This window comes from Notamacropus eugenii, chromosome 3, assembly GCF_028372415.1.
Source record: "Notamacropus eugenii isolate mMacEug1 chromosome 3, mMacEug1.pri_v2, whole genome shotgun sequence".
NCBI lineage: Eukaryota > Metazoa > Chordata > Mammalia > Diprotodontia > Macropodidae > Notamacropus > Notamacropus eugenii.
The window spans coordinates 462168561-462181388 of NC_092874.1; the positions used below are offsets into that span (position 1 = coordinate 462168561).

Here is a 12828-nt window from a genome sequence, read left to right on the forward strand (position 1 = left end):
GGCCCACACACTGGTGTCCTCAGGAACACATTGGAAAGCTGGGTCTTGATGCAACTTGTCAGTTCCATCCATTCATGGCTATTTCTGTGGCTGGCAGCAGAACCATAGCTGGCCAGGTTATCTGAGAGCTAATTGGAATGTCTCGTCCTTCTTTCTTTTTTGGCTGATGTTAACATTCCAAAAAAGCCTCTCTTTGTTTGTATCGGTCACATTTCACTCTCTTTTTTGGAGCCAAAGTGATTTCACTGTGTAAACACAAGCTATGGTAATTGAGTAAATCCAGTGGGAAACTTCCAGGTATGATGGACTGGGTTGGATTTTTTAGTGTTTTTGTTTTTCTCATGGTGGCAAACCTTCCCACTGGAATAGAGGACAGACTGCTAAGTGAAAGAAATCCCTTTCTAGAGCTCTTCCTAATGCTTCAAGACCTTCAAACATTATCCATCATTTCTTGAGTAATGGGATGGCCAAGGAGATTTTTTTGTTATTTTGTTAGTCAATCAGTCCACTGTGGAGAAAGAGGACCCATTGTCACTGAGGCCAGACAAGGAGCTTTCATGAGATGTCGAATGTGGATGGCACATCCTGAGTGAAACATGATGGGGGACAAGTGAGTCAAGATGTAGAGAAGAAGCCAGAGCTTCTCTTTGTAGGGGGGAAGCAAAACATTGAGATTGACAAAAAAAAAATATTATTTTCTTTACAAAGGGATTGATAATAGACTTTCTTTAAATAGTAATTCTTTCTAGTGCGTTTAACATATAAGTAGATCTTTTTTTTTAACTTAACTTTTACTCAACTTTTCAGATAACACGTCCAGTGCCTAAAGTGGGGCCTGCCTGTGATACATTCCAAAGTGTAGCAAAGCCAGAAGCATTTCAATTTTTTTTAACTCTACATCCAACACTGCCACATTCAAGGAGTCCAGCACTGAAAAGGATCCCTTAAACTTTTGCTTTGAAACAGATGGCTTAGCAGAATATTGTGCTCATCCCGCTATCCCGATCCCTTTATTAACACCCCTAGAATTCAAAACACCCAAAATCTATTTCCTATAACCTGCAGCCAAATCTGTTTTTTTTCCTCCTCCCCATTGAAAATTCAAGCAAACCAAGAAATCTTTTTGGCAACAAAGTGGCCCCCTCACCATACAGATTGCTAAAAACTAGAAATATTAGCAGGGAGTACCTTTCCTAAGGCTCCGGGGACTCTCATTAAGGGGGAGAATTATAGAATCAGATATTGCTGGATATTGGCATTTGTATTGAAGAGAGGGCTATTGTTACAGAATTTTCTGCTGGGCTGATATTGTAAACTATATGACAGATGGGTCAAGTTCGAATTGCAGTATTCTAACATTTGGAATAGCAAGTAACATATTTGATAGAGCTGGCAAGTTTTTATATATGATTCAACCCACAATATAAAAGCCATGAGAATTCCAAATTGAAAATAATTAAATGAGCTGAAAACAATCAGAATCCACACATTTTTTTTCAAGTGACAGATTTTTACAGGCTTAAATTCCACAAAGGGAGCAAGAATTTTTTCCAGCTACCTTGAACTAATGTAGACATTTCTTCTTTAAGAAAAAAAAAACTTTGCAGAGCAATTAGTCTTGCATTCCCCCCTTCAGAGAGGGCAAGGCAATTAGTAATGACAGCTAATAATTAATAATATTTTCTATATTTTTAATGCTTTGGCAAATTTTATCTCCTTTGAACCCTACAACAATCCCAAGAGTTAGGTAGGGCAAGCATTATCATCTCCATCTTGCAGATGGGAAAACTGAGGCTCCAAAAGAGATTCATTGACTTGTCCACAATCACAAAGCCAGTAAAGTGATGGGAGCTGGGTCTAGAAACCAGGGCTTCTGGTCATTGACTACTTACGAAATATTTCCTGTTATCAGAAGGGAAGAAGCAATCTTTGTAACACTGGTCCTATTATTCTCAAAATGAATTTTCAACCAGCTAATGACATCTGCATTCTTTCAACCAGCTAATAATGTCTGTGTGATCATAGGCTCCATTAAAAACAGGAAATTGTCATCTTTTGTGTGACCAGAAAGGGCCAGGGATGTAGAAGGTGTCAAGTGGTGCTGTTGCCTGTCCAATTATATGACCCTCAGGGACCATTGACACATCCTGGGACAATAGCAGCTCTCCATTTGTATCACCGTTTATGGTTCCATTCTGTTGGTTTGTTCCAAGTTGGTCATCTTATTTGTTAAAGTCATTCGTTAAAGTCACTTTGTCTTTTTACTTTTACTGTCTCCCCTCATCTACCTAAACAGCTCACCGGCCACCAGGAGGGTCTCCTCCATCCTTGCAAAGGCAGACTAAAACCCTAACTCAGAGACTCAAGGGCTTACCTAGGCAAACACCAAGTACAGTAATGCTTTCCCTTTCCTTCATTCTGCTGTTTTCTAGTTTAGTTGGCTTTCCTGTCCATGTTTTGTTTTTCCTTAAAATTTGGTTTGGTCTTGTTCCATAGCAGGTAGTCATTCCAAAGTTGAGAGTGTTCAGCTCTCAATTGGAACTTTGTAGGCTTTTGAGAAACTCGAAGAATAGCATTTCTTTCCAAATGTCCACATTTTTTGTCTAGCAATGTCTGACATATGCAACATTTTCAAATCTCAATGTCAGCACAAAATAACATTGTTGTTGCATAACATTTTGCATGACAATTTTTATACGTATGAGCTTCAATTCTGTTGTATGAAATGTCATTCTCAGTATACTGTATTTGCTCAGCCTCCAGTGCTCCAGCTACTACCGTGACATGAGGACCACAGAGGTATTGCAGCATAGCAGAGACAGTTTTGAACGTGTAAAACCATGTAACAAATGAAAACAATTAGTTCCAGACCTATGTGTGTGTTTGTTAGCCTCTGCTGGTTATCTAGATCCTCTACCCCTGCATCTTCTTTAAAGACAGCATCTTAGAAAAGCATTCTCCATTTCAACATCTATCCTTTAGCCAATACATGACCTACAAAAATGGTGGGCAACAGGTATCGTTCCTAAGAAGTTCCATGAATCCATTTCCTGTTAATTGGGCATTCATCCTCTATCAAACACCCAAAAAATTAATGTTTGGTTGCATGGGTTAATTAGCAGATTGGGCTTTGTAGACTGAGGATTATTAAGTGATTAACTTGGATGGCTGCCTGTTAAAATTAAAAACTGAAAGGGGTTTTATTAAACATACTGGCTGTATATATATATAAAATATATGTGCATATTATATATATATAATAACACAACAAACACATGTATGTGTATACTTGCAAGTAACCATGAAAAGGTTAGGTGCATATATACATATATGTGCATATCTATCAAGATAGATAGATAGATAGTGGTCAATCAAAAACTCCTGAGCATTAATACATATATTTTAGTGGACCTGCTTAAAGCACCTTAAATTTCTCCAAATGCAAAAGATCTTTCAAAGCAACTATGTGTGAAAGTTGTCAACTTGGAAGGGTAAGTAACAAGTCACATCATGTCAAATCATGCTAGCATTGGTGAATGCACCCCAAAGTTCAGAACTCTCAACTATTTAAAAGATGATGAGAGATTTTAAAGATGCACTAAGTGAGGCTCCCCACCAGATATGTATTAATGTGCAGGATGGTGTGCTTACTAGGCAATGTGTATGTGTGTGTGCGTGTGTGTAGGTGTGTATGTAATAAGTAATATGCATAGGATGGGGAATTTTCAAATCTTTTGGAAATATTAATGTTATCTACTTACAATGAAAAAATTCACTTTGTAAAGTACCTTGTCAACATGAAAATACCTCCTCCTACATTTATTACCCAGATATGTGTAAACAGTATGTTTTATAAGACCTTAAAGACAGCAGGTAAAATTGCCCTTGCTTACTTATAAAATAACCCACAGGTAAGTAACTTTGAGCATACAATATTTCGTTTGCTTAATTAGTCTCTACAGTAGGGCATCCCCCACCACTGGGAGCCTAGTCTCCCAATGCCAGCTCCATTTCCCTCTATCTGGATGTAATACAACCATCACCATCATTGAATCTTAGTATAGGCCATTTTTCCACGTGACTCTAGAGTTCTTGTTTCTGTAATGGGGACTCATCACTACTAGTCTATGACACTTCATGTCTCCCTCATTTTCAGACGGCAAGCCATTTTTCATTGGCCAGCCAGTCACATATCCAGAAGGCACAGTCAAAATCACCTTCTTTTCATAGGACTTCAAAGGGCCATGTGGGGTGTCTTGTTTTCCCTACACCAAACAAGAAAGACATAAAGGTCTACAATACATTAAAAAATCTGAATTTATGTTTCATTAGTGTATTCTCAACTGCTGCTGAAGGGATAGAGTTAATATATCCTTCTTGGCTCAGCAGAGAAATCCTTCCCTCTATCCATCCATGGATCAATTAATGAAGAAGCAATTATTAAGCACTTACTATATACAAGGTTCTGTGGTAAGTGCTGGGCACAAATAGAAAACAATAATAGTCCCTGTCTTCAAGGAATTTACATTCTAAGGGGGACGATGTCATATATAAATCAGCTTTGATCATGCACAAAGGAGAATAACAAGTTTATTGAGAGTATTTACAATCTCCTATAAGTCAAGAGAGAAAGTATCCCATGAAATCAATATTAATTTGCTAATGATTACCAAACCACAGAAAGAACAAATATAATTTAAATCAAAGGGAAAAGGAAGGAAAGAAAAGTGAATAAGCATTTTTATTGTACCTACCATGTGTCAGGCACTGTGCTGAGCACTTTTTTTTGCTAATAATACCTTATTTGATCCTCACAACAACTCTAGAAGGTGGATACTATCATTATCTCCATCTTACAGTTGAGGAAACTGAGGCAAACAGAGGTCAAGAAACCTCCAAGGTCACATAGCTAGTATCTGAAGCTAGACTTGAACTCAGGTTTTCTTGACTCCAGTTGCACCACTCTATACATTGTGTCAACAAGTTTTTATTACTTCATAAAATTCCAATGTGCTCAAACTCTTCTAGCTGCTAATGATACAAATATAAAGAATGAAACAATCCATATTCATGAAAAGTCCACAAAGCAACTTCTTCTCTACCTCCAGGTAAGAACCTAATTAAGGCTAAAATATACCTATGCTCCCTTCACAAAAAACTCAGTGGTCCTGAAGCAAATAGCTCTATTTCCTGAGGAATTAAGCTAAATGCTAATTAGCTCTGCTCCCCTAACCACCCAAGATATTAACAGGGCTAGGAGGAGGAGGATATGATGGAAGGCTTTTTTTAGGATTCTATTGAGAATCCAGATGGACCCAATTCAAACCTCCTCTTATAAGGATATCTCAGCATGCATGAACACACACACACACACACACACACACACACACACTATCTTGAGATTTAAATTTTTCAGGTTAACCTAGCTTTATCTGACAAGACACGGAAAGCCAAAATAGTAATATGCAAACACTGGTCTCTTTCAGAACATAGCTATGTGACCTTGGCCAAGTCACTTAATGAAGGAATTGAATGAGATGACTTCTGGGGTGCTTTCAAGTTGTAAATCTATGATCCTATGAATTTTATTTTGATATTTATAGACTTTTTCATCTTTTATAGCAAGATTTATGAATTCTGGCATGAGCAAAGGCATCGACCAACACTTAGTTACAGCACTTTCCCAATGATTTCTTAACAGAGGTATTTTGTTGCTAACATGAATAAGTGGGCATATTGATTGGTTGCTCCTCACTGTTCACTAGGAAGGATCATAGTCACTTATAGCCATGAGAAAACCTTGTGCCTTTGGTAGAATTTCTGAAAGTATGGTTAACCCCACACATAGCCTTTTTTCACTGCAAGAACTCTATTGAAGTGCTCTGACTTAGTCTCCCTTTAGAGGGGTTCCAATCCAATCAACCTTCCATTAGAGAAAGATGGACAAAGCCATCCAATATTCTCTCTACAACCTTACAAGTGAGCATTTCCCGATGTTAACAATGGGACAATTACACTCAGAGGCCTTTCTGTCCAAAAAGAATTACCATTTTTTCCAATCCCCTTCCTGCCCTGCTTCAAACAACCACATCCTTCCATTTGGCCTGTTTTGTTTTTTTTTTTTTAATTATGCCAATGAACTATTTAGACCTTTAGTACAAATGTTACCCAAGAAAATGATATTTGCCAAAGGATCCAGTAGCTCTGGACAGTAGAGATGTGGCATAAGTAGTCTGTAGGTAGGGTTTCTAGGTGATTTTAGCACATGCAGAAGTTTGGTGGCATACCAAGGTCACCCATGGATGCTGTCTTTAGAGAATGCTCTTGCGGGTACAAAATGTCACTATCACTCAATTTGTAATAGGCAATAGCATATTTCTGAAAACTCAATGGGCAGCTGCCAAGCTGGAGCACTGTTTTGTCATAATCTTATAATAATTTTTGAAAATGGCTTCATGGTTTGCTCACTACTAATGATGTAGCATTTAACATTTGCATGGGATTTTCTTTTAAGCTGTTAAATTATTCTGGGATCTCTTACCCACTAGTTCTAATGGCCGCAATACTCGCTCAACATTTGTGATGAATTTTAACTCCAATTCTTGTACTGCAGAGAATGTAGGCCGCTTAATCACTCCTGCCAAAAAACTAGAAGACACAATACGCCTGGCGGAATTAGTCATTGAAGTCCTCCAGCAAAATGAGGAGCATCACGCAGAGGTGAGTAACATCACTGTGCAGTGGACATTGGTGTCCCCTAGAGAAAAGTCTCCTTGTGGTTTAGAACATTTTTCCAACATGCCAAATGTTGGAATGGAGGTGTTGCCATATTCCTTTACACAGTTGGGCTTTCTTGAACATGGTTAAGAGACAAAGAGACTTTGGCCCAGAAGGTTTGAGGAGGTAATTCATCTTCAAGAGTGGGCAGTGTTTTGTCCATTTGGACACCATTTTCTGATGTTTTTAGCCATCAACAGAACAAGGTAAGTCTAACCTAGCAGCAATGACTCCCAAAGTCATTCCATTCTCACAATGTAGAGTTGGTCCTGGGATGTATTTTGGTTCTTTGTGTTGGTGGTGGTGTTTGTGTTGGTCCTTTGTTGTGTGGATCCTAGATAGTGCTTTCTGATTTGTTGCCAAGCTTTGCTACTATATAGTAGACTCTCCATTTGTTTTCTAGTTTACCTCAGGTTGCTAATGCTGTGACAAGATGGATCTGATTCTGTGTTTCTCATAGTGTAGGTTTTCCAACATGTACCTCAAAGAGTAAAGCTTGTCATCATGTTCAAAAGACCACTTTTTGGTATTTTTAATGCTACAGAATGCCAGCTCTAACAAAATCCTAAACCTGTGAGGAACTAACTCCATAGGTCTAGCTTGTCATTAAATTCATTCTGTCCCAACTGCTATACATCCCAATTCATTTTAAAACTCAGATTGAACAATGCTCTCTTTGGCATCCTCTTCTTGAATGATACACTTACTCTCTCTTTTCCCTCACATTTAGATGGGTTGCATTAAAGGCGCTCACTAAAAACAACTTCACAGTCACCTAAAAAGATAACTCCACTGTCTAATGAACATTGACAATGCAATTAGCTAATATTTAACATACCACAAATCCACTAGTCCCAACTAATGCCTGATTGCATATTTAAATTTCCTCCCTATTTTTCTACTGTTCATTCATTCTTGGATGATCCCGGCAGGGGAAAGAGGTATGTGACTCAAACTGAATGAAACAAGTCACCTACTGTCATACTTCGTGCATGCCCTCTTAATGCAGTGTTTTCCAATGGGATCTTACCTGGGCGCTCCTTGCTTTGTAATTCTGCCCCCTCCCCCAAAGGAATGTAACAGCACCTTCAGATGGACTGCTTTTGGAATTGGTTTCCCTCCACAGAAGCGTAAATGTGGGGTGGCGATCTGGTCCATGCATGAAGCAATCAGTGTATTGAGAAAGGACTGCAGTTACATCCCAACACAACCCTACCTGCCTGGACTCTTTCCTTACTTAGCCTGTCGTATTTACCTGTGTTGGTCTGCACTCACCTTTATTATGCCAGATGAGTAGTGAACTTAGTAACCAGTAGTTAGCTAGAATGGTACTAATCTTTTAATATTGTCTGTATGTGAATCATATATACGGTATTTATATATAGAGAGAGTGGCCAAGAGGGAATATTTTCTCCCAAATCCAGGTAGAAGGCCATTATATTTCCTTATGATTAGGAGGATAATTCCAAAGGAATGCCAAGCTTTGCACAGCTTTGAGAAATATACCAAAAAAGTCATTAAAATCCATATCCACAGGGTTGGGGTTTTTTTAACCCTTGCCCTGCCCCTCAGGCACCTTGGACAGGTTGACTTTCACTATTTATTTTTTTGTGGTTGCTGTTGTTGTTAGATGTTTATTTTTTCCCAGAATGAGGGTAAAGATCTTTCCATATTGGCCATGCCATTGACTCAAGTGCCGGCAAGAGTATTCTTCAAGAGAATGTAGGAGGCTTTCTTACTTAGTTTGAGGAAGCAGAAAGCTTTCATCACCATACCAACCTTCATGGGAAAATCAGTATTCTCAGCATTTCATTGTGATGGTTCATGAATATTGAGGCAAACCATGAGCCACATTGAGTTCTAATTGTGTTTTTTAGAAATCTACCTATAGCATGGGGAAAAAATATGTAATGACATTTCACAAAGTTGTATCCAAAGAGATGCCGTAGAAAAGTCAAACCTTCTAGGGAAAGCATGAATTTTGAATGTAGTTTTTCAGGCCCCCGACCAGTGTCCAAAACTATCTTGACAAGGATTGTCACAAAACAGTTTGCTTTTATATATTAAAAAATCACAGTCTTAGATGATTCTGAAAAAGCAAAAATAAATTCACAGACTTGTTTTCAGGACTCTAAGATTTGTTCTCAGGCCTAGGGATGACCCGGTGTACTTTAGAGATCCAGAAACTGAGTTCACTTACCTAAAAAGACACTTAATAGTATTCACACTTAAGCAAAAACATCCCTGCCAAATTGTAAATCTCTATAACTTCATTAGATTCATTTGAGCCCTTGGCTCTCTGCTCAGCACCATGCTAGCCTGGTCCTATAGGAGGGCAAGTTCTTGCCCTCAAGGAGCTTATAATCTAGTTAGAGAAATATATAAAGAATAGATGGTTTGATGGTGTGAGATTTTCTGCCACAAATGGAGATTTACTCTCTTTCTGACTTAATAGACAAGTCCTAGCACATAGAAGCCAAGTAATAATACTATTTATTTTTATTGCTATTGTTGCTGTTATGGGGATAGTGTTATTGTTTTGAGGAAATAATACTGCTACTATTGTTACTAACAATAATAGCTAACATTAATATAGCACTTGCTAATGGTGCCAAGCACTGTGCTAAGTGCTTTACAATTATTATCTCATTTGGTCTTCACAACAACCCTAGGAGGTAGATCCTTTTATTATCCCCATTTTACAGATGAAGAAACTGAAGCAGACAACAGTTAACTGAATGTCCCAGGATCTCAAAGTTAACAAGTGTCTGGGGTTGGATTTGAACTCAGATCTTGCAAACTCTAGGTCCCCTCTATGCACTGTGCCATTTGCCACACATCAGGCTTGAGGTAGGATTCGAACAAAGGAATCGTTGACTCTGCAGCTAGCATCCTATCAACAATGCCACACATAAAAAGATGACATGACAGAACTTTAGCACAGGTGACAAGTGATACAGAATTTCAGAGTGAGGGACAAATCACTTACAACCAGGGTACAAGTTGGTATGAAGAAGGTAAGAGCTACATGGGATCATTAACGATGGGTCTATGATGCCAAATAAAATTAATTGGGAATCTATTTATTTGGACCTTCCTCACTAGGATTATTCTCTGGCAAAGTGTTCTTCTATTATTCGAGCAACAAATTCTCCCAAAAATTAGTAAATTATGACATGGAAATTTCAGCAGTATAGGGTAACACCAGACCTATAAAAATGCAGCATAGATTTAATGTCTCTCCCACCAAATGACCTTTCAAGCCAAAATAAAGCAATCTCAATGTCCCAGAGAAAACTCAGAGAAGCTGAGAGTGCCCAGTGCTGTACATCTATCTCCACGGTAGTATAAGCTTTTGGTCCCATATGTTGTCTCAGTGGCCTCTTCATTGGATTCTGCTCTCAGAACCTCAACAGGGAGAAATGTTATTAAAAAAATAAGTTGTCCTGTATTGTTGCTTTCCTTTTTGCCCAATCTCTCTCTCTATGTATACGTATGTATATGTATATATGTATTTAGGTATACAGGGGTACATATATACACGTGAACGTGTGTGTAAGATATACAATACTTCATTTTGGGGTGATTATGCCTATAAAACACGCCTCCTTTTCTTTGAAAATATTTTTAAAAGCACACAGGTAAGCAGTTGGGAGATAAAATGGCATATAACAGCCTGGAAGATGGTCTGAAGAAGCATTGGTCTTCTTTCGGAGTAGTTCTAACCAACAGGGAGGTAGAACATTTACACAAATTGCATTTGCCTGTTCCAGCAGAGTACCCAACTTCTCAGCAGCAAGCAAGCATTTACTAAGAACCTACTCTGTGCCACTCCGGTTGTCCTAGGTGGTAGGGACACAAAGACAGGCATGAAACACATTCTGGAATCAAGAAGCCTGCAATTCCATCATAAAGTAAAAAGCCAGGCTGTTTCCTGAATGAATCATGTGCCCTCTGTCTTCACTGGGATGAAACTGAAATTGGTGTTTCTTTGGATCACCCTCCCCAACAGACACATTTGTGGTTAAAGAGTTCCCCGGTTCTTTTGGGATGCACAAATAAATAAATACCATGCTCTCAATATCTCTCTCTCTCTCTCTCTCTCTCTCTCTCTCTCTCTCTGACTCTGTCTCTGTCTCTGTCTCTGTCTCTGTCTCCCTATCTCTGACTCTCTGAATCTCTCTCTCTGTCTCTATCTCTCTGACTCTCTGAATCTCTCTGTCTCTCTGACTCTCTGTTTCTGTCTCACACACACACACACACACATGTGCACACATACACACACAATATTATTTACCTTGATCCTAACAGCTTTTATCATTTGGATTGGTTGCTGGGGTTTGCTACTTAAAAATACCGTAATATTCTAACAATGCTTCAGTATTAAGGTACATTAGGAAATAAACTTAAGAAAAGACATGTTGGTAAGAGTATCATCACTCTGGAGTTATTTGTTCAATAATCAATTAATTGTCAAGCATATGCTGATCCCTTTACTGAATGTGATCTTAGATGCTGCCCCTGTCCTTTGAATTCTTAATACAAAATGGAGAGAGAGGCAAGACTCCTGCAGATTTGAACAAAGGGAAGGGAAGGCTGATAGGCATATATACAATGCTTACATTATGCCAGACATTATACCAAGGGCCATTTACATTTTCATTTGAGTGGAGAAACACTATTTCAGAGGATTTTCTTTCTTTTCCCCTAGAACAAATGGCATCTCATGGGCATCTTGATGTCTTTAACTTTTTTTCTATAGATTCACATAATCTCAGAATTATAAACAGCCTCAGAGTTCATATGCCCACCTGTATATCTGCATACCTGATGGGACAATTCGTGCTCCTATACCCCTAACAAGGGCTCATCTTACCTGCCCTTGGAGATGGGCGGTGATGAGCAAACACAGGACCTCCCAAGGCAGCCTCTTGTTCCACTTTAGGACAGTCTCAATTATTGGAAAGTTGTATTGAGGTGAAATCTTCTTTTGGCTTATATCACAGTGTATCATGATGCTAACCAAGAGACAGACCAGACAACCTGGAGAATACCATGTCTCGATCTTTGAAAGTGATTTTTGCTTTTTAAGAGGACCATGCATATGCAGTTTAACGTGGGGCAGGGGGCAGGAGGAAAGTCGTCAGACCTGGGCCAAGGGATGGGGAGATACCTGTGGCCCTCTAGACCCTCAAGTGTGCCCCTTTGGTTTTGGATTCAGCCAAAGGGCTGCACTTAGGGACCTTGAGGATGCCAGTTCCCCACCCCTAGACCTGGCATTTAGATTGTCTCTTTCCAAAGGGGGATGGTGAAGCATTAAGGGGAAATGAAGGGTTTTCATCCATGCTGACTATAACCACGTATCCAAAAAGGAAGCAGTGAGCCTTGGGGCTCTCATCTCTCTGCACAAGTATCCAGTAAAACCTCATTCATCCACTAATTTAGAATTTAGGCGTGATGCTCCTAATGAGGCAAGAATTTGAAGTGATTCCTTCTTCTGTCAATTGTTAGGACCACATAGGAGAGTTAAAGGAATTTAGTAGGTGTTCTTAAACCAGTGTAAAAACAAAAGGGAAGTATTTTTGCCAATGTCTTTGTAGATCTAGTAACTGATTATTGTAAGTTGTGTTGTTTAGTTATTTCAGATATGTCTGACGCTTCATGACCCCATTTGGGGTGTATTTGGCAAAGATACTGGAATGGTTTGCCATTTCTTTCTCCAGCTCATTTTACACATGAGGAAACTGAGGTAAACAGGGTTAAATGACTTGCTCAAGATAACCCAGCTAGTAAATATCTGAGGCCAGATTTGAATTCAGGTCTCCCTGCTTCCAGGCCCATCACTCTCCTCATTATAACACCTAACTTCCCATTATTGTAAGTTAATTGATATCTAATCAATGAGTCAGTTAATCAACAAGTATTTATTAAGAAACTATTTTGTATGATAAGAGGACACATGGTGTATAAGGTAGATTCAGCCTTGAAACCAGGAAGACTAGAGTTTGAGTCATATCTGTAATACACATTGGCTATGTGTCTCTGGGCAAG

At 38.9% G+C, this 12828-nt stretch overlaps 1 protein-coding gene across 2 annotated transcripts in view; it reads left to right on the forward strand.

Moving 5' to 3' along the window:
- CADPS (calcium dependent secretion activator) overlaps positions 1 to 12828 on the forward strand; it is a 544059-nt gene that overhangs the window by 416653 nt on the left and 114578 nt on the right. For both annotated transcript variants that reach the window (XM_072598786.1, XM_072598785.1), the window contains exon 17: positions 6614 to 6720. In XM_072598786.1, coding sequence (XP_072454887.1) covers positions 6614 to 6720 — 107 coding nt within the window. The remainder of the gene's footprint in view (positions 1 to 6613; positions 6721 to 12828) is intronic.